Consider the following 23,157-nt stretch of genomic DNA (forward strand, 5'->3'; position numbering starts at 1 on the left):
CGGTTTGAAAGCTCAATAAAAAAATAATAAATAATTGCAACGGGTTGCATTATCGAACATATTAAACGCCAGTTTATTAGACACCACTTGAATGCTGCCCTTTCTGGAACAGGGCCAGCAAAACTCGGCTGCTGTGTTTGAAGAGCTAATGCAGAGCAGCTCAAGGAATCGGGAAGCATGTGCGTGCAGGGCACATGCCTCTGGTGCACAGCCAAGCTGAATGCACCAAAACACCTTAGTGAGTGTTAGATGGGACTCAGGAATTTTCTTAAGAACAGTTATCCTAGAAGGAAGCTTAGTGTCCCTTCTCAGCAAAAGCTCTACCCACATCAAACTGTAACTTTCAAAACTCAAGACATTTTTGCCACTGTTATCTTGTACCACAAGTGGTGCTAAAATCATAGAATCATTAAGGTTGGAAAAGACCTCTAAGATCATCAAGTCCTGAAATAGAAAACTGTGAAGGTCAGCATGGGGAAAGAAGGAGGCATGTGCCTGATTCTTTACTGGATCAAAGGTTTCCTAAATCACATGGAAAGCCGTTGTGACTGCTCCATGGATAATTTGAATTGGGCATCTGTGTAGTGAAATTGATGGGGTAAGAACACATTTCTCAAAGAAGTGATCCCCTGTCTTTGTTGGTATAGAAGAACCTATACTGAACAAGTAACACAAGCAACAACACTCTTTGCAAATTTAAAACATCCAAACCTCAAGTCAGGAGGGAGAACAGCGGTCGCAAACGATGTCAGAGGGTCACACAAGCAACATGAGATATGAGCTGGAGACTTCGACTATCCTAAGCTAATGTATAGGGACGTTTCAGCTGTCCTAGTTGAGGCATTTTAATAGCGCCTTCAAATATCTTTTAAAAGCACTTACCTACTTCCATGTCACCACACAGCACTAAGATTATAGCTGTAGGAAAACTGGATTACTCTTAAATTAGACCCTCTACTCCCAAACCAACCATAGAAGTACATCAACGGGTTGATTGCCACTCCTGTGCCAAGACACAGGAAGTTAGTAAGCATCACAATCCCTACTGGAAGCAACACAATTTGCAGAATCAAAACCAAGATCAGACCTTGGGACCACTCAGGGCTTGAGGGGTTATTTCTCTGGCCTGGCCACCACCGCCACAAAATAACTCTTTTGAAGAGCTTGCTGAAACAGTTTCTAAACACCCAATAGGAGCAGATACAGAAGCAGAAATTAGAGACTTTGAAGCCACACTGCAACAGGTAGACCACTCAAGAAAGAACAAGCAGCAGCTGTTCAATAAATGTATATATTAGCCAGTCACATATTTAAAAAATAATACATATGCAACAACTTCCCCCAATTCTTGGCAATATCCCAAGTCAAGAACCTGCTTCAACCCCAAAAGGAAATGCTTTACTAAGTCAGACCATTTCAGAACACAAATATACAAAATAAACTTTCATGCAGTTTTAATTACAAAAGCTATCATTGTAACAATCAGATGGGATGTAATTCTACTAAAAGTAATAAGTAACTTCAGAGACTTGTGTTAAGTCAACTTTTTCTCTGTGAATAAATTGCAAAGGATATTATTTCTGGGACAGAATAAATTCTTGAAATTAGTGAGTAACTTATGCATCGCTCCTCTGCGCCAAGAACACATTATTTACTTTTACTGTGACACAGTGAAGTTATTAATCTGCTGCCTTCTATTTCTACCATGCGAAATGCTGTAAAATGCACAGACACCTGCATTACAGAACATTTCAGTTCCACTTTATATCAGTCATAAACATCTCTGTTTTGGACATCTCTCCGAAACAAATGCTCCAAGCACACTGTGCGTAGCATTCGATTTTATGAAACTATAAAAGTTCTTCACTGTTAATTACACAGACAAATGTCTCATCACACATTTGGTTACCAGGATAATATAATTAGTTTTCTACATTAACCTTTCAAACATAGAGCCTGAATTTCAAGTTGAAAGCATTGTAAAAAAACTCAGTCTGGGGGTATATTATATTTGCACTTTTTTTGTGATGATAATAAAATACTAAGACTGAAAAAAAACAATGTGGTGTATGCAAAAGATTTTTTTTTTTTTTGTAGACAAGCTAGGTTTAACCAGTGCTGTTCGCAAAACATGACTGTATAGTCCCCTCATGGGCTTATATTTCCAAGTCTGGGCTAGCAACCCTGCGACAGGAGGTTTATGCTGCAGACAGGTAAAGGCTGAAGTTACATCTGTGTTAAATCTTGTCCATATTCAAGGTTTTAAAACTCCACTTCAGGCTGCTTCCTCCGTTCCAGGTCAAGCAGTCCCTCCTGGGATCAGACAACCAAGTCTTTTCCTCCAAAACAAAAGAGGTGCCAGCCCTCATCTGCAAAATTCAGTAAAGATATTTCCCCTTCAGATTCTGCAAGCTCAGGCACTGCATCACATAAACATCCTTACTAAGCTCACCAAGATCCATTAAAAAGCACCTGGGATTTATACCATCACAGGCTACAACCAGTACCACGGTCCCCTGAACATGCTAACGCTTCCTCTAACTTGCAGCCCACATTTACACAAAGCCATGTTTTGCCCACCTGTGCTGGTGCAAAGACCATCTAGGTTCTCACAGCCCAGGTCAGCTGTATCCTGGGCTGCATCAAAAGAAGCGTGGCCAGCAGGTCAAGGGAAGTGGTGATTCTGCCCCTCTATTCCTCTCTTGTGAGATCTCATCTGGAGTACTGTGTCCAGTTCTGGAATCCTCAACGGAAGAAGGATATGGAGCTGTTGGAACGGGTCCAGAGGAGGGCTACAAAGATGATCCAAGGGCTGGAGCAACTTCCCTTTGAGGACAGGCTGAGAGAGTTCAGCTTGTTCAGCCTGGAGAAGGCTCTGAGGAGACCTTATAGTGAACTTCAGTACCTGAAAGGAGCCTACAAGAAAGCTGGAGAGCGACTATTCATAAAAGCCTGTGGTGATAGGACAAGGGGGAACAGATATAAGCTGGAGAGGGCCAGATTTAGACTAGACATTAGGAAGAATTTCTTCACTGTGAGAGTGGTGAGACATGGGAACAGGTTGCCCAGGGAAGTTGTGGCTGCCCCATCCCTGGAGGTGTTCAAGGCCAGGCTGCATGGGGCCTTGGGCAGCCTGAGCTAGTGGGAGGTGTCCCTGCCCATACCAGGGGGTTGGAACCAGATGATCTTTAAAGTCCCTTCCAGCCATTATTATTCTATGATGCTATGATTCAACAGGTCTATTATGGACACTTGATCCTTAATTTATCTGCACATTAAGCAAAATGGATTCTTTAAATTTACTCATTTACCCCAGAAGCTCCCCTCTTCTTGACAGTGCTTCTCTTCAGTTTGAGTTCATCATTCTCAACCATGCAACTAAAACTTATGCACATCCTACGCCAGACGAAGCTTCACTCGTTTGTATAGAATCATAGAATGGTTTCAGTGTGAAGGGACCTTAAACATGATCCAGTCCTACCCTCCCTGCCATGGGCAGGGACACCTCCCACAGACCATAGAATCATAGAATTACCAGGTTGGAAGAGACCCACCAGATCATCGAGTCCAACCATTCCTATCAAACACTAAACCATGCCCCATAGCACCTTGTCCACCCGTGCCTTAAACACCTCTATGACAAAGTGGCTTGGCTGCTGGATGAGGGAAAGGCTGTGGATGTATCTTCCTGGACTTCAGTAAAGCCTTTGACACAGTTCCTCACAGCATTCTGCTTCGGAAACTGTCAGCCTCTGGCCTGGACAGGCGCACACTCTCCTGGGTGGAAAACTGGTTGGCTGGCCGGGCCCAGAGAGTGGTGGGAAATGGTGTGAAATCCAGCTGGAGGCCAGTGACAAGTGGGGTTCCCCAGGGCTCAGGGCTGGGTCCAGCCCTGTTCAATGTCTTTATCAATGACCTGGATGAAGGCATTGAGTGCACCCTTAGCAAGTTTGCGGACGACACGAAGCTGGGTGGAAGTGTCGATCTCCTGGAGGGTAGGGAGGGTCTGCAAAGGGATCTGAACAGGCTGGACCGCTGGGCAGAGTCCAACGGCATGAGGTTTAACAAGGCCAAATGCTGGGTCCTGCACTTGGGGCACAACAACCCTGTGCAGTGCTACAGACTAGGAGAAGTCTGGCTGGAAAGCTGCCTGGAGGAGAGGGACCTGGGGGTGTTGGTTGACAGTGACTGAACATGAGCCAGCAGTGTGCCCAGGTGGCCAAGAAGGCCAATGGCATCTTGGCTTGTATCAGAAATGGTGTGACCAGCAGGTCCAGGGAGGTTATTCTCCCTCTGTACTCGGCACTGGTGAGACCGCTCCTCGAATACTGCTTAAGGCCCCATCCAACTTGACCTTGAACACTTCCAGGGATGGGGCATCCACAACTTCCCTGGACAATCTGTTCCAGTGCCTCATCACCCTTGCTGTGAAGAATTTCTTCTGAATGTCTAATCTAAATCTTCCCCCTTCCAGTTTAAAGCCATTCCCCCTAATCCTATCACTACAGGCCCTTGTAAAAAGCCCCTCCCCAGCTTTCCTGTAGGCCCCCTTCAGGTACTAGAAAGCAAATCCCTACTGGATAAGATCTCCTTATTGTTAACTGGTATACTGGCACTAACATTTCACCTTTTCTAAAGGTAATAGTTTCAGTCATGTAACTTAGCATCCATTCACATACTAATGGCTGCATCACATTGAGGTTTCAACAGCTGATCCCTTGATCACATAACACCTAAACTGGAGAACACCTAAACTGTAGAAATACACATGACTCTAAACCAACAAGTTGAAATGAACATGCTCTGGGGATGAATTATGGCGTAAAATAATCATGTGACGTAGAGATTATACCATGAAGCTCCTTATTAGTGGACAGGACACCAAACTGAGAAAAGTGCTGTTATTCCACCACCCTTGCCTGAAACACAATGAAAAATAACTCCATGCAATGTAAGATTTTCTTAAAGGAAAGACGGAATGCCACACACCAGATCCCTGCCAAAAGGTGGGAGCTTAAATTTCCAGTTCTTTCAGTTGAGTTCAGTCCCTGATACTGCTTTCCCTACATCTCAGATCAGTGCCTTTGTCACTAGGAATCTGGATAGAAGTGGACACCAAAGTAGCCTATTGGAAATGAAGCAGCGAAGGTTATGTGAGCTCTGAGGAACTTACTGAATTGAACCTAAACCCCAAGAAAACAAAAAAAGCCTAGTCTACAAATCTTGCACAGTCATACATCACACAGTCTCATCAAAACCAACATGCTTTGAGGAAATCTGAAAGTGGGACACTCAGGACACCAACAGGAAACAGCACCTTTTTCTTTCTGTTGCAACTGAAGGTGGGCTCCCAATACTGTAACTCTGTGTTTCACCTCCTGATAAGGAAGATCCTTGATACGACTCACATTCTTAAAGGTTAAATTCTGACTGGCTTATAAAATCGGTGAACTTTAGGCACTTAAATGTCAGAGCGCATTCAGGCACAATGAAAAACTGGGCACACTTTGAAAAAAAAACCCAAAAACCCAAACAAACCCTACCCAACACAGCCAAACCAAAATCAGAACTGATTGTCTGTCTCACAGCACAGATGTCAAAGCACACACTCCTGCACATTCTTAGAAGCATCCTGGCTTAAGCAACTAGATGCCTAACTCCTGCCAAACCTTTATCAGGATTTAGGGGTGGAAGAGAAAACATTCCAAGTAAACCTCTAGTGGAACTCACTCCAAGAAGTTTATCAGACTTCACCAAAAGTGCTTACAGAACACAAAATCCAAACACAAACTACCTTCTCTTCTCCCTGGAAATCGATTTAGGGAAGAAACCTTTACTCAAAAGTGAGGCTGAGAAGGGAATTCAATGCAGCTCTCACTCCGTGTGAATATTCCAACCATCAGAAGATTCCACACTACCCAACACATCCTCCTTTTCTCTCCCATTTGCTGCTGACCTCTAGAAGAGGACATGGCACTATGAATCAAGGAGACAAAGGCATTTTGCGTGCGGATTGACTTCAGGTGCCAATTCACACACTCGGGACAAATGCTTCTGTCTGGCTCTAGTGTGCAACACAGACTACAGAAACCTTAAATCACCCTGCAAAACTGTCTAGGCTCCTGCACAGAGGCAGACACCTCCAAATATCTCACTGCAAAGGCATCTGCTTTCTCCAATGCCTGAGCAAGGTGTCCAAGAGCTTGCTTTATCTAACAAGAGTCACCATCATGGCTCAAAAATCTGGCCCTTACTCCTCTGAATTTTGCCCACCACATTTTTGCCAGAAGGTGTAGTACCCAGGTGAGGTCCTAGGTGTGACAGGAGTGGGGTAGAAGCGGGAAAGTAAGAAGTACTCTGCAGGTGAGGAGTTATACAGGACAAAAAGCACACAGACAGGAATGACAGAGGTTCACTGATAACCAGTCCTACCACACTGTCGTATACATCACACAGATTCTATATTACTTCTCTGTTTTCTTTACACATTTTTAACTGTTGATTTAATTTAATTTTGCCATGGCAGGATTAGCAGGCAGGCTATAGAGGTGAAAGGACATTACATTAAGACAGCACATTAATCCTCTATCCCACCCAAGGCAGAAGCAAAACCAAACAAATAGCAGCTTCCTGGAAATTGAATTTCTGTTATCCAGATGTCAAAGATGTAATACCCCAATTACACAAACTATTGCCAGTGAAGCATGCCAGGGAATATGCAATGTAAATGGGGTGAGCGTAGAGCTGCAAAACTGCAGAGTCAGCATCTGGCTCTCTGAGTGAGTGATAATTAGCACTGTGTGTAGACACTAATAAACATTTATGTCTGAAATTACAACTTCTAGCAGTGTTAATAAAGGATATATTGGCAATTCGTAGAATAAAAGGGTCTTGAAAAGAACGTCATATTAAACAATGGCAGGCGCTTCCTGTGCTTGCACAGAGCTTTTTTCCCTCCCTAATTGCAAATGGCCACGCTATGTTGCTCAGAAATTAATCAACACAAGCACATACCTAAAAAAACTGGTTGTGTTTCTTTGGTCTCCCCATTAACATCATTGCTGTAGTCAGAGATCTTATACATCTCATGATGGTAATCTGGAATGAAAAACGATAAAAAAAATTAGAACTCAAGTGATCTGGAAAAAATGAACGCCGAACACATTGCTACGGTTTTACTACATAATTTATCAATAGATCTGCAGTTTATTTCATGTACGTCAAATTAACCACAGAAAATGTGCTCTGTATCAGCACCTCCTAAAAAACTTTGCTCACACTGGAGAGACTCAGCTCAAATAATTCACAGATTTTAGGGAATAGCTACGCCTGCCCTAAATTACTGTGTTCATTTTCACAGCAAATTATCCCACCAGATGCCAATTATCTGGGTTCTTGCTTTACAGATGGAAAGCAGATTTATAATGAAAACAGTACCCTCCCAGAGACCAAGGGAAACTTTCAAACTTCACCTCAATCATAAAATCGGCAACATACATCATTCAGCTATACTGACTTGTGCTGGTGTCACTGGCCTTGGCATTCTAAAGAAAGGGAGACCAGGGACTCCTTAGGATATTCACCCACTGACACTAACATTTGTGATGTCCCTAAACATTAACATCTCATATTCAGAGATGTTACAGGATTAAAAAAAAACCAAGCAAAACAACCCTGATTGTTGAATTTCTATTTCACCTAAAAGAACATTTCGCTGTGAAGGTCTTTGCTGTAATCCCAAGCAGGTGTTCAGTAGAACCAGAACTTTGTTCACCTGTGTGTACAAACATAACAGCAAGTCCAAGGAAAAAAACCCTGTCTAAAGGCAGCTCTCCTGGACGCTATTTCTGACACTGCTACTGGCACACACTTTGTCCTTCGGCAAATCGCTCAAGACTGAACAATATATTCAGTGTCTCCAAACAGCTGCCTCCCTACCTAACTCCTTTAATGCCCTCCCAGTTCCCAACAATCTCAGAAACTCCCTCAGTAAACTGTTTTTTTTATGTTTAGCCACCTCACAAAAAGTGAAGTCAAGATTAACTCACAGAAGAACATTTTGGGGGATTCACTTCAGGCAAAACAGAAACAGAGGTCAGCAAAACCAGCTCCTCCTCCCATGAGCAGCACAGCTGCACCTCCAACAAACAGCTATAGGATTGAAAAGGTCTCCTGGAAGCCAAACTTTTTTGTTACGTGCTGTTTATTTGTACAGCAGGACTGTCTCAAGGGCACAAGAAGAGGAACAGCCCAATAAGCAAACTAGAATTGAGCCTAACACAGTGATGCAAAAGAAAAGGGCCTGCAGAGAGAATGAGAGAAAAAAAAAACACAACAGGGAGTTGGAGAGGTCACTGATGAGGTGCCATGCAAACATGCCCAACAAGTAAAACGGTTAAAGGTGAAGTTGGAGATATGACATTGAGGAAGTAAAAGCTCCTTTTATACAGCTAAAACGAAGAGATTTATGCTGACTGCCTTCCATGGTCATTAGCTGTCCTGTCAAGGAGGGGGACCGATGGAGCGGCTTGGTGGGCACCCGCTGGGCAGCCAAGATCAACCCACCACACTCTATAGTTTCACCCTCAAGGGTGTCCAAGACCTGCTAGGAGCGAGTATGTGGCAACTAGGAATTAAATGACTAACAGACTCACGGTCCTTAGATATATAGATTACACGTGGTTTCTTCTCTAGTGTTTCCCTCTGTACATCCAGCTGGTCACAATATTCTCCTGATCTACAGCTGCTGCCTTACAGTCACTACATTTCACCCTAGAGGCAGTTGCATTTTAATGTAGGAATGGATTTCCTCTCAATGTGGTCATTATTGATCATCTTGATAAGGCGCTCTGAAGTTTCTTTTTGGGACAAAACAAGCACTGTGTGGGCACACATCATTAACAGATGGTGTGTTACCAACAAATCGACGAAGCACACCCTTTTCTTTTTGGTTTCCTCCTTCTGTCTCAAATGTCAGGCACTGTGAAATCCATAGCAATTTCACAACAGCAAACACTAAACTGTGACATTACAGAATGACTCCTGCAAGAGGCAAAGGCCAATTATAAGAGACAACTATTTATACATAATTATCTTTCTAATCAACTGTGATAGAAAAAAAAAGAGTATGCAAGGGCAGAATCACATGCAAAATGTGATTTCTATCTCCTCCATTCTCCAAGTGAAAAGACATAATTTTCTCTCTAGGATGTCTTTTTGCTGTAGATTTCTATTTGACTTGCCAGGTCCAAAAAGATACCCCAGATAAAATAAGAATTACTAATAATGTACCATTATAACCGAATTTATCTATTGAAACAAGGTTAAATAGATTGTCTTATATACTGAGCCACATCTAAATGTCTAACGAGTGGCAACTGAGACCTGGCAAATTAGTCACCTATTTCTGATAGCGCACCAATTCTTTTTACATCTCCATTAGGACAGAAATAAAACCACGTATTCAATTTCAGCCTTTTCCACATTTCTCTTCCAGCCCCTCCCCAGGCTCCAGCCCAGTCCTGTGCTAACTCTGCCTCTGAGCTGGGAGAATGTTCAATATCAGCACCCCACAAAACAAACCTGTTCTCCGAAGAAATTAAACCCTCGACAGGTTTGCTAATGCACGCAGACCTCCAGTGCACTTCAGGCAAGTCTGACGGGTCACTGCCCCTCTACTTTTTAATAGGGAGCACGTGCAATGCTCCAGACCCCCCTACAATGATACAGCAGTCATCAATTACGATTCCTACTAAGTGAGTTTATTTCCATATTTAAATTGCTTCTCATTGAACGTAATTTTACTAGGTGCCTGCAAAGGCATCGCTCTTCAGACAGTGAGTCTTGACACTTGCATATGTGTGTTCCCTCTTTCCCAAGCGTGACATTACACCCAAGCAGTCACCTGCCTTGAACTTGGCATGCAGGACACACACAGTGTTTCATGGAGATATTCCCATCCAATACTCAGAAATAAAAAAGGAAAAAATCCATCAGAGCCAGGGAAAGGATAAATCCCCAACCAAAATAAATCCTGAGGGCTGGCAATTCCACCTGTTAAAATGCCTACCAGTGTCCGTATCCTTTTTTTCATTATTAAAGAAAAACAACAAGAAGACTGAAACAGAGAGCTGTGCTTCTTCCCCAACATGAATCCAAATACTCCCTCCACATGATTTCTTTTAAAACACCCTCTTTTCCAGAAACAAACACACCCCGAGCGAACAAGTTACCCGCCAGCGGCTCTTCCCTGCCCACGTACAATTAATTAGCTGTGTGGATTTTTAATAAAGCAACCTCTATCCGGCTTTTCTTTGGAGGTAGGCGCCAAGGGGAGGAAAAAACCCACCCAAAACACAATAAATCCACAGGAGTTGCATACTAAGAAGGTCCATTGCTACTACAAGTGTCATCATTTTTTTGCTCCCTTCCTGATTTTTACCTTTTCTCTCCCTTCCCACCCCCTCAAAGCAGGGATTCACCACAAAACCACGATCCAACTTTATTTTGTGCAAGATCTGCCTAGAAAAAATAAATAAACACGTCCACCTTCCTAGGGTGGTTTCTGGTTTTGAAACAACACGTAACACAGGCAAAAAGAATGATTTAAAAAAGGAGCAAGGGGGGGTAGTCGGGGTCAAGGAAATAAATAAACAGGGAGAGATGGTTGTAGGGAGGAAAGGTTAGGGGGAGGAAGGGTTGGGGGAAGTAAAGGAGGGTAGGGGGGTGTTCAAGGAAACAAGTAAGTGGAGAGGAAGGGTCGCAGGGAGGAAGATGGGTGTTCAAGGAAATAAATAAATGGGGAGGAAGGGTTACAGGGAGGAAGAGGGATGTTCAAGGAAATAAATAAGTGGGGAGGAAGAGGTCGAGGGGAGGAAGGGTCTCAGGGAGGAAAGGTTGGGGGGAGAAGGAGAGGGATAGAGGGGTATTGAAGAAATAAATGAGCGGGGAGGAAGGGAGGTGTTCAAGGAGATAAGTAAGTGGGGAGGAAGGGTCTCAGGGAGGAAAGGCTGGTGGGAGAAAGGTGGGATAGAGGGGTGTTCAGGAAATAAATAAGTGGGGAGGAAGGGGGGTGTTAAAGAAATAAGTGGGGAGGAAGAGGGGTGTAAAAGAAATAAGTGGGGAGGAAGAGGGGTGTAAAAGAAATAAGTGGGGACGAAGGGTGAGAGCGAGGAAGGGGGGGTCTTTAAGGAAATAAATAAGTGGGAAGGAAGGATCAGAGGAGAGAAGGGGGGGTGTTAAAGAAATAAATAAGTGGGGAGGAAGGGTCAGAGGGAGGAAGAGGGGTCTTGAAGGCAATAAACAAGCGGGGAGGAAGGGTGAGAGGAGGGCAGGGTGGCGGGGAGTTGGGAGCGGAGTTGGCAGCCGCCGGGCGGGGGGAGCGGGCAGCGCCGTTTCGTAACGCCCCGCGTCTCCCCCCCGGTGCCCCGCTCCGGGGAAGCCCCCGTGGCAGAACAAAGCCTCCCGTCCGCCTTACCTTCCTTGATCAGTTTAAAGCTTTGGGATTTCCTGCTTCTCTTCCTCTGGGCGAACTCCATGGTGCGGGGAGGGAGGCGCGGGGCGGCCGCCCGGACCAAGGTCCGTCTCTTTAATCAGCAAAACACGCGGGGGTTGGGAGACGGGGCGGATGAAAGGGATCCGGGGAGAAGTTAGCTCGGCTCTTCCCCGTCCCTCTCGCCTAAAAACTTTGCGGGGAAAGCCAGGGGGAGCGCGGCGGGGGGCGATGCCGCCTCCACCCCCCCCCTCAGCCCCGCTGCGGCCCCGGCGGCGCAGGGCGGCCCGCAATGGCTTCGCCCGCCGGACCCCGGTGCCACCTGCTGGGGAGGAAAGCGGCCGGTTCCGCCACCCTGAGGCCGACAAACCACGCCACAACGCGGCGGGGAAAAGAAAAAAAAAAAAAAAAAGAGGAGGAGGAGGAGGAGGACGGCGGCGCCGCCGGGCCCCGCCGCGGGGGCTGCGAGGGCAGCGCCATTTTGTGCCCCCCCCGCTCCCCTCCGGGCGATCCGGCACCTGCGGGGGGACAGGGGGGACAGGGGCGTCCTGGCTGCTGACGGAGAAAAGCCAGGCTGGGAAAGACCTCGTGGATCACCGACTCCAACCATCCCCATCTGCCGCTAAACCGTGTCCCTCAGCACCTCGTCTACACGTCTTTTAAACACCTCCAGGGATGGGGACTCAACCGCCTCCCTGGGCAGCCTGTGTCAGAGCCCGATGAGCCTTTCTGTGAAGAAATTTTTCCTAATGTCCAATCTGAATCTCCCCTGGCGCATCTTGAGGCCATTCCCTCTTGTCCTGTCACCTGTCACTTGGGAGAAGAGGCCAGCTCCCTCCTCTCTACAACCTCCCTTCAGGTAGTTATAGAGAGCAATGAGGTCTCCTTTCAGCCTTCTGTTCTCAAGGCTAAACAACCCCGGCTCCCTCAGCCACTAATCATGGAATCATGGAATTATTTGGGTTGGAAGGGACCTTAAACATGATCTTGTTCCAACCCCCCTGTTATAGGCGGGGACATCCCACTAGATCAGCCTGCCCAAGGATATTTTCGACAAGAAAGCTGGAGAGGGACTATTCATAAAGGCTGGTGGTGATTTGTGGGATGTCCCTGCCCATGGCAGGTGGGTTGGAACTAGATGATCTTTAAGGTCCCTTCCAACACAAACTATTCTATGATTCTATGACAGGACAAGGGGGAATGGGTATAAACTGGAGAGGGGCAGATTTAGGCTTCCTATAAGGAAGAATTTCTTCACTATAAGAGTGGTGAGACACTGGCACAGGTTGCCCAGGCAAGTTGTGTCTGCCCCATCCCTGGAGGTGTTCAAGGCCAGGTTGGATGAGGCCTTGGGCAGCCTGATCTAGTGGGAAAATAGAATTACCAAGTTGGAAAAGACCTCTTGGATCTGACAGAGAAAAGCCAGGCTGGGAAAGACCTCATGGATCATCAAGTCCAACCTTCCCCATCTGCTGCTAAACCGTGTCCCTGAGCACCTCGTCAAAGTGTTGATCTGCTTGAGGGCAGGGAGAATCTACAGAGGGATCTGAACAGGCTGGATCGATGGGCTGAGACCACTGGTGTGGGGTTCAGCAAGGCCAAGTGCCAAGTCCTGCACTTGGGACACAACAACCCTGTGCAGTGCTATATGAGTTTGGGGAAGAGTGTCTGGAAAGGTCCCTGGCAGAGAAGGACTTGAGGGTGTTGGTTGACAGGGGCTGAATATGAGCCAGCAGTGTGCTCAGGTGGCCAAGAAGGCCAGCGGCATCCTGGCTAGTGTCAGACATGGTGTGACCAGCGGGAGCAGGGAAGTGATCGTCCCCTTGTACTTGGCGTTGGTGATGCCACACCTCTATTCCTGTTTTGGGGCTTACTACAAGAAACACATTTAGCTGCTGGAGCATTTCCATAGAAGGGCAATGAAGCTGGTGAAGGGGATGGAGAACAAGTCTTACGAGGAGTGGCTGAGGGAACTGGGGTTCTTTAGTCTGGAGAAAAGGAGGGTGAGGGGAGACCTTGTCACTATCTATACCTCCCTGAAAGGAGGTTGCAGTGAAGTGGGTCCTGGTCTCTTCTCCCAATGACAGGCAATAGAATGAGAGGGAATGGCTCGAAGTCGCAGTAAGATTCAGATTGGATATTAGGAAAAATTTCTTCACCAAAAGGGTTATTGAGTATTGGAACAGGCTGCACAGGGAGGTGGCTGAGTCAACTTTCCTGGAGGTCGTTACAAGATGGGTAGATGAAGTGCTTAGGGATATGATTTAGTAGTGGATAGGTACGGTTGGACTTGATGCTCTCAAAGGTCTTTTCCAACACAGCAGTTCTATGATTCTATGATTCTCCCCCACTGCTGCCATGGGTTCCCCTTCCTGCCGATGCCTCGGGGTGCCCAGCAGTGCGGGAGAAGTGGCCTCACAGTGCAGCCTTGCTCGATGCTCGGGACCACCCCACTGCCCGTGGCGGTCAGGCTCCCTCTGGGGCTGCAGGGAGTAACTCTTCATGTTTATTGAGACCAAAGATATTCCTGGGCGAAGGGCCGGTGAGTATGAGGTTGAACTTGGAACTGCTGGGACTGTGGTGTGTGGAAAGTCAGGAAAACCCTGGAGCGGGGCTTGGGTCATGTTAACAGCTGCCATCCAGAGAGTCCTGGGCAGGCTGGAGAAGTGGAGTTGTGAAACCCTTGTGAGGTTCAACAAGGCCAAGTACAAGTTCCTGCATGGTAGGTGTTGGTCTCTTCTCCCAAGTTACAGGTGATAGGGCGAAATGGAACAGCCTCAAGTTTTGCCAGAGAAGGTTCAGATTGGACGTTAGGAAAAATTTCTTCACCAAAAGGGTTGTCAGGCGCTGGAACGGCTGCCCAGGGAGGTGGTTAAGTGACCGTCCCTTGAGGTACTTAAAAGACAGGTAGATGAATTGCCTAGTGATATGATTTAGTAGTGGACAGGTACGGTTGGACTCGATGATCTCAAAGGTCTTTTCCATCCTAGTGATTCTATGATTCTGTGATTTCTGCACCTGGATGGAGATCTGTGACAAGCTGTGTCCCTCAGGGGTCCATACTGGAACCAGTGCTGTTTCGTATTTTCATCAATGATATAGGCAGCAAGATTAAGTGCATCCTCAGCAAGTCTGCAAATGACACCAGGCTAAGTGGTGCAGTTGTCATGCCAGAAGGACAAGATGTCATCCAGAAGGACCTGGACAAGCTGGAGAAGTGGAGTTGTGAAAACCTCATGATGTTTGTCAAGGGGAAGTGCAAGGTCCTGCACCTGGGATTGTCCTTGGCTGGGCCAAGGGATGCCAGGCTTCACCTACATTGGTTAAACGTGGATCACCATAGCAAGAGGAAGAGTCTCAATCCTCCAGAGAAATGAGATTTAGGGCACCTGGCGACCTTCTGATGGGTGTCAGGAGGTTGCCGTATCAATACGGACAGCCCAAACATTTGGAAGTCGCATTTCAATTTATTTACCACTTGACGCCCTCAGCCATACTTCCTGTTCACTTACAGCACTGAATTTGTTCCCAGTGTAGTGTTTTTCTTACTTAGTCAAGAGTGCTTTTGCCTAAATTAGTTCGCAATGTACCTTTTTTTTTTTTGCAGCCAGGAGTGCTTTTGCCTTTTGCCTGTGGAGGAAGGACCCAGGCTTTTACAGTTGTGACTACCGATGACTGAAAACACAGCTACCGATGATCATCTTGTGTTTTCTGTGCAGTCAGGCTGTGTTGTGACAAGGAGGAGAGTATGTGATACTTGCATACGCCTACTCGAACAGATGCAGACGCAGATCTTCCCTTGGTCTCGTCAGAGCACCCAGGAGAATCCCATTGGCTGCAGTAATGCTGCCTGACCCTATTCCTTGGAATAATGACACAAAATTAGTAAAAGGAAAGCAAACTGAATCTTAACAACAGTGATTTGTACCCTAACTGTGTGTGTTGACACAGTCAGACCTGAATTCTCTTCAACTAGGTATGTCCAAGTGCTGCAATGAGTATATCTGGTTCCGAAAAGTAAAATCAGGAAATACACTTAATGGTGAAGGAATACAAAAAAAATGCCTAATGGTAAACTTTATTAGACTCTGGAAAATTAAATTCATGAAGGAGGGTATGGAAACCTCACAGATTGGGTAAGGGTGTAATTTTCTATTAAATTGCTCAGTGGAAAATCCCAGAGGCAATCAATATGCTGCTTTTGGAATTTTCCTAAACTTCGCTGTAAGACTTTGTGAAAGGAAACTGGGCTAATGTACTATTTAAAATCCTGCATTATATATTTTTGGGAGGATGCTGAAGCAGCAAAGGTAGATGGATGTCATATGCTGTTTGCTAAATTGTGTGGGTCCAATTAATCTTTGGTGTGGCACAAAGAAGTCAGGTCTGAAATGCGGCAGCACTGTGCGTAAGTTTTGTGTACAAAAACTATATTCTCTCTCTTTTTCCCCCTTCCGCCTTAGTCTGCTGATTTCTGTCTGCTAACTTATTTACAAGACTTAGAGCGTTGCTGAAACTGTTGTGTTTGACTCTCATCCTTCCTGGGACAATAGGAGAATTTTTATAAGGCATAAGGCCTTCATTTACTGTTCAGCTCATGTGATAGTATTTATCCCGCATTTGCCAAAGGAATGTGCTACAAAAATAAAAAGGTCTTTTCTATTTTCCTCCATTACTCAATTTTGTGAAACATGTTGGGCTATACTTTATGAAAAAGTGATCACAGTGTTTTATCAACTGCTCTTTTTCTCCTTTTAGTTCTTCTCTGTGTTGGATTTTTTTTTTTGTGTAAAGGGACACTCATGATTCGAAACGACATTTCAGTCTGAACTCTGCACATTGAAGCTTCAAGTAGTATTTTTTGAGTTAGCACAGACCCTTTTCCATTAGCATTTATCATTTTGCTTCTTGGAATTAAGAGATTCACTTTATTTTACACGCAGAATGAGCCTGATCCTGCGAGCAAACCTAATTATGGTGACACAGATGTGTAAATGTTGTGATTTTCGTTTATGAAAGTTCTAGTCAGTTTGGATACCTGGGCTCTGGTCCTGTCATCTCATCTGCATAAAAGTGAATTAGAAACTAGGACGAGGTGGCTTTAGGTCAAAGTCTTTTAGTTATCCACAGAATGTGTAGGAGGATCCAATAGCTGAAAACCAAGCTTTCCATCCTGTACTGCGAATGTTTCTTAGCTGTGACTTAAAGAACATTACTTCGAGAACCCAAAGGCTCCTGTGTGGTGGAAGTTGTGAGCCTGTTGTGGCACATTTTGGATTGGGTATTGTACAACTGGATTCAGGGCTCTTTTGTCCCAGGCCACCATTGCCTTATTCTAGCTGGGGAAACCCAGAGATGAAAGTGGCTGCCTTGATTCACCACAGATAGTCACTGGCTGCATCGCTGTGGTAGCCAAGTGATTTAGGATAAAGTGCAGTGGCTGTGAGGGGCAGTCAGCTTTTAAATTCACCTTTTATTTCGCCTAATGTCTCATGTGGAATTGGTGTTATTTCATGTTAAGAACCCATAGTTCCTTTTTTTTCTGGTGAAAATATGGAAAAAATTGAGCTTTTTGTATATATTCATGAATAGTTACAAAGTATTTCCTCAATCAAGCCATTAATTGAGTAATGTGTTTTTCAAAATGCCATGAAATTAGCTAACTAAATAAGGGCTTTATCTTGCAGCATATTCCAAGTCACTATGATTATCCCTGACTATTTCCTAGTTACCATTTTATTATGTTGTAAATTACTTTCAAAATATTCCCTCTCTGTTCTAACTAATGTTAATTTTCCCAAGAACTTTCTGGTGTGTAAAATGCCTTTTTTTTTCTTTTTTTCCATTTCAGATGCTAGATCATGAGCTAAGTAATTAACTGTAATTAATCTAATAATACTTCAGTATTAACAGCAGCAGTGCTCTCTGCATCAGGATGTCCCAGACTTTTTCTTTGCTTCCAGGCTTACAGGTGTGTCCAGTTAATAACAATATTTTGATTATTGTGCAGAAACTAGGATGGTGTAGGGCAAAAAACACTGAAGAATCCTAGAGCTGAGGAGAATTATATGTGTGTAGCTAGAGCTCCTTCAGCTTTTCAGTTAGAAAAATGATACTAGAAGAAGTCATACAAATTTGATGATTTGTTCTCAGGCTTTAAGTCTGGTGTGAAGGGATCCTTGTGAGGCTGGGGAAGTACGAAGAGGCTGCTGACCATTATACTAACAGCACCATGACTATTACTTGTCTTGGAGCCTGAAGAAGTTCAGTGCAGTATTAGGAAGCAGGAAAAGGCTGAAGAGGTAAATCAGGAGCAGAACGGGTGATGGGTTAACAGATTATTTTGATTAGTTATGTGTAATGAATGTTGTTGAGGATAGTATGAACTGTGGTAATGTTTTTCCCTTGCAGGTTTCCAGGGATGTTTCTGTAGTCATACAAAATATGTAGGCAGCACTTTTTCTCAGCTCCCAACTTGACACTAGGTCTGGTTGCTGGTGTGCTGTCTTACTACAAACCTTCCCTATTAGGGGAGTTTCACATTAGCACATCCAAGGACTGGATCACTGCACAAGGAGGTTTCTGGATGTCCTGAAGAAGGCTGAAGCTAGGAGTGCAGTTTCACTGTTTTTCTGATCCCTCCTAATTTATTCCTGTATAATTTCAGTTACAGTACTTGATGTCTTACTATGCCTCTATCCTTTCTCTCCTCTAACTCTGGGACGTGATTTTGAAATACATTCTTGTCCATTCTGCAGCTTGTTATCTTCCTCTCATAAATTTAAAAGAAAAAACTGCTAGTCAGACCAATGTTTTCATCTGTTTGCCAGCTCAGGGAGACCAAAACATTCCAGAACTGTTGCAACAATGAAGAACATAACTGGATCTATGTACAAAGCATTCTTTGTGTGTGCAGTTACAAACCCTCTGTATATTTCTGTAGCAGAATGCAAATCCCATTTTATCTCTAAGGCTGGGCTTTTCCTCCCCTCTAACATGTTATCAGTAGATTGGACTACAACTGCATGGAAGGCCAGTATAGTCTAAGAGTCAAAGTTTGATCTACCCTGATCGAATGCTTGCAAGATAATTGGATATTAAGGTATTAACTCTTCCTAGGACCAACCAGTTTGGGGATTTGAATTCTAGGAGGAGCAGGTGGGGAGACCAAAGTGTCTGAAACAACAGGTGCAGCTGGAGCATAAAGAAAAGGTCTCAACAATGCTTTCATGAAAGCTAATTTGGAAGAGTGAAAGGGGCCTACATACATTCATGTCCTGTGCTACTCTGCAATGTGGAGTAATTATAAGCTGCAAAATTTTTGCTCTGCCTCCCACTTAGAAGCCAAGACACTTCAAGAGAACACAGGGGAATGTAAGTAGGGTTCATTATTTTGCCCAGAACTTTGAGATTTGTCTTAATAAGGAGTAATAGTGCTTAGAAATCTTAGTCTTGATGTGTCTCCATGTCATTACCACCTCTGTCTAGAGAGATGGAAATGTAAAGCCAGGTTGGCATTGTAGGAAAGGGTGTGTTTGAGTTTTGGGTAGTTCAGGAGTCAACATTAATTGTGGGAGCCCAAAAACAGCTAAGGTTAGTGATCCCATTTATAATGAACTCTACAGGCACAAATAGCAGCAAGCTCAGCTCTGAGTCCTGTAGCCGAACGGTGCCCTGGTAGGAAGGGTTCAAAGAGGGCTGTGCTTCTGACCATACCTACATTTTTGTGTCAGTTTGCTTCAGTCACAACAAGTGAAGGGAGATGTAAGACTGCAGCCACTGAAAGAGCCAGTCACTGGAGCTACTGATGGAAAATGAATGCAGAAGCAGCTGCAGGAACCACAGCATTTAGCAATGCTAGACAGTTCCTTTAGGCTCTGGGATGAAGCAGCCCAAACAACAGCCATCCTCCACTAAGTCCTGACTGAGACTGATGTGGGGACATTATTCTGTGCCTCCCCAGCCCAGCCTACTTGTTGTTTCCAGCTTGCCACAGAAGCTGCTCTCTGTGTCTTGATTCTGCTCTGATCCTCTTCCGTTTCTCCTGCCACACATTAGTAAATGCACTTGCACTAAAATCAACGGGAGTTTGAAAACTAAAAGTAGTGTGTGCTTTGGTATGCTACTAATCCACTTATTTGGATCCTCTTACTGCTCCTCTGGGCTGCCCTGATCCTCTCTATCAGCCCACCCAGCTGCTCTGATCTGCTCTCTAAACTTCTGCTGTGGCTATATTAGCATCCCTGTCAACTTACAGGGCTGCTGCCTCGATGCCTTCAATCCCCTCTCCCAATGAGAGTCTCTCTACTAAATTATAATCCTTGTAGCTCAGAATACTGATGCAAGCTAAAATAAATTCATGGGAAGTTGCTGCGGCTTCTACTAAGATGTTCTATTTCCCTAAGTGTTTTCAAACAGTACTTACATTTCAGGCTGGGGAAATAGCTTAAGACATGTTCATAACCATCTACCTGCTTTTCAGTTCTAAAAAATGAAATTTCCTTGCTAGATACAATGTGGTTCCGAATCTACTCGCACACGCACTTTTTAAAGACAGATTATGTGAATTTAATAGTTGTGTCAGGCTGGAGACTGACAACACTTAAAAATGATGCTTTTATTCAGCAGCGAGATCTATGCAGCAGCATTTTCATTAATGTGCCCCCGCTGGATCTACCCTCAGAGATGTGTGGATATTGAAGACTCTATCACCCATTCAATCTTTGACCTCTCTGCTCAGGCAGCCAATGCACCTGAATGGATATTTTCTTTGAGATGGACGCATCCTGCAGGGATCAAACTGACAACACAGAACTATGATCATTTAGTAACAACTTTGAGAGATTTCTTGCCTGCCTTGAAGAGAAGCTAATGAACTCAGAAGTACAATACTTTATGCTCTACCATTTATCTTCTGTACATATAAAAACAGAATAAAAGATAGATGTTTTTGTGAGCTTTTCTACCATTCAGTGAGACCTATTTGGCATTTTGAGGTGGGGTGGCGGTCTCTGTTATGTTTATTCACCTATCATTTCAATATGAACATTTGACAGCTGAAATGTCTCAAAAATGAGGGTTGTTAAGCATAGAACTTGCTCTGGGGAAGGTTGAGGAAAGAGAATGGAGTTTGGTAAACCAGTATGCATTTGGAGGGATTACTCCTTTTACTGCACCTTTCCTGGAAAGAGTTTGCTGCTTGGACATCTGTAGTGCCAGCGGGTGCTGAGAGTAAGTATGCTCCCCACTTAACATGGTTTGCCTCATACTGCTGAAGTGATACAAAGAACATCTACAGAAATACCAACAACATCAAAAAAGCAGCAAGATCATTTTCCTGCAAGGCATTTTGAATTCTTTTAACAGTCACAAATGGCCACTGCTGGAAAAGAGCATGGTCTCCCTAGTGACATCTCGGAACCAATTCATTAGGGGCTGTGTTGACACAATGCTGTAAGCTGAGTTACCAATACTGTTTCCTGAAACAACATTTTCCTAAGATATCTCCCGTACCAGCCAGTTGGGCAGTAATTAGCTGTCCTTAAATGTAAAGCTGTGTAGAAGCAATAATGAGATTTTACACCACCTCTGTTTTACAGATAATAAAGCTGCTGGAATAGGAATTGACCTATGCATCCTTTAGACAACCTAAACAATTCACCTAAATGCTTCTTTATCAAAACCAGAGGATAATTATAAGTTGAACAGCTATTTCAAGCATGTTTCTAAAAGCCACACTAGCCTAACTAACCAGTAAGGTCCATATGGACGTTATTACTCCCCTAAGCATTTTAGCAGTGCATTACAGAGATTTGTCCTGGCAGACGAGCACTATGGGGGTTGGCTTACCGTAAGAACTTATCAAGCAATGCTTTAAAAAGCAAAACAAACCAAATTAAAGTGCTACCTGTTTCTTCTACCCCTAACAATGCATGAATATCACACCTTTTTGAAGACTTCAGTTGGCTAGAAATTCCAGGAACTTTTTTCGTGCCATTTCCCCACCTGTGAGCTTTTCTTGTCTTTGCCAGCAGCTTTTGGACATTTGTGGTGAAGTGCTACCCCCCAGTTCCTCCTCAATCTTCCTCTGGCTGAGTGTTTCTCAGTCTGTGACCTCTTGGAGAAGGTACACTAGTGCTCAGACAGTTCTGAGAGGCAAATAAGAAACAGCAGGTGTTGTATGAATGGCTTAAATTCACTGGATGGAGGGGTTGGCCACATCCCCAGTGCAAGTGTAGGGAAGTGCAATTTGCAGACCGTAGCAGAAGTGCTACCAGCACAAGTTGTTGTGTGTGCAAAGTTGACCTGTGGATGTGACATGCTGGAGATACCTGTAAACAAACTAAGTAAATATAGGGGCAGAGCATGGGGAATTGGATGGGTTAATTCTTTCGAAAAAGTTAATGGCTGCTTTAATATATGAGGAAAAATTGAACTGGACATGGAGCAACCTTTGCCAGAAGTGGGCATACTTAGTCACGGTATAAAGGCAATTTTATCAAGTGGTTTTTTTTCTTTTAGTATTTTGAAAAGGCATAAAAAGGTACCTATTTGAAAAAGATTTCCAAGTGTGGTCTGTGCCCTGTGTTACTTGAAACGATTCTTTTGCTATCTCAGTCAGCTGTAAGGCATCAGTTCTCTCTCCTGTGTGAAGTGAAAGCATATGCTAGCTGAGCTGAGGTCTTCCCCTGTTCTAATATCAAACAGAGAAGTGAAAATGGATACCGTAAAGTATTGAATACAACCTGAAAACAACTAAATATAAACTGAATGTAACAACTGAGCGCAACTGAAATCACTCTGATCAGCTTTACCACTTCAGCAAATGGATGACATCTGGGTTGTTTGAGTGAAATGATGTCTTTCTGAGCTGCCTTCAATAATCTTCCTGTATGTTGAAAACTGGCTTGCAGCAGATAAAGCTGATCAACCATTTAATCATCAAGAAATTGGAATGAAACACCTTGTGTATGTTTTAAGCTTGTATTTCTGTTACTTACAAGGTTCTTACAAGTGTTCCAAGATTTTGAGTCACTTCTATATTTCCCCTTTCAGTCTTGATTTCATATGGAATGTTGTGAAGTGAATTACTTCAAAGTAAATTTGTGGTTAACTCTGTGGGGTTGTTCCAGAGGTCTGCGGAAACCTGGAACCAGGGAAAACATGGGTAACACTATTGCTTCCAGACCCAAGCTCAGATGCAGTGAGCTCTCAAGATGCTGCAAGTGGTTTTGGGAGAACTCAGAGGCCTGGCTAGGGTCCTAACAGCAAACATAATGTTTATTAATCGCATATGAGGCTAAAATACACAGCCATTGTGGTATCAAACCAGCAGGATTGCCCTGAAAAGCAAAAGAGGAGCAGTGGAAAATAAATAGTCAAGCTAAAGATTTATAGCAGTTATCTAATTGACTTTAACGAGTAGAGTTATGCTGTATATGATAAATTAGAAAGATAGCTTGAATTGCAGCTTGGAAAAGCATCCACTTCACATGTTAAAAATACCCTATGCACTGATGTCATCAAAATGTTCATTGCATGGGTGACAGATCAGTACAGGGAAGGAAACATCCACTTTCATAACACACAGTTAAGCATTTTCCACAGTCTAAGGGCTCCTTGGAGCAAGGGAGACTCAGAGAACTCCTCCTTTGGCACACAGGAAC

General features: G+C 44.2%; 1 protein-coding gene across 5 annotated transcripts in view; it reads right to left on the reverse strand.

Annotated features, from left to right (window-relative positions):
* The window catches only part of BEND7 (BEN domain containing 7), a 49,745-nt gene extending 37,887 nt beyond the window's left edge, over positions 1-11,858 (reverse strand). For 2 of the 5 annotated variants that reach the window (XM_069868942.1, XM_069868706.1), the window contains exons 1-2: positions 11,477-11,854; positions 7,015-7,098 (exon numbers count right to left, since the gene is read on the reverse strand). In XM_069868942.1, the coding sequence (XP_069725043.1) occupies positions 7,015-7,098; positions 11,477-11,537 (145 nt within the window). In that variant the 5' untranslated portion in view covers positions 11,538-11,854. Of the gene's footprint in view, positions 1-7,014; positions 7,099-11,476 lie in introns of all 5 variants that reach the window. The other 3 variants (XM_069869029.1, XM_069868786.1, XM_069868857.1) reach the window with 3 other exon arrangements.
* Positions 11,859-23,157: the final 11,299 nt, after the last annotated feature.

The sequence above is a fragment of the Phaenicophaeus curvirostris genome, chromosome 1 (assembly GCF_032191515.1).
Source record: "Phaenicophaeus curvirostris isolate KB17595 chromosome 1, BPBGC_Pcur_1.0, whole genome shotgun sequence".
Classification (NCBI taxonomy): Eukaryota; Metazoa; Chordata; class Aves; order Cuculiformes; family Cuculidae; genus Phaenicophaeus; species Phaenicophaeus curvirostris.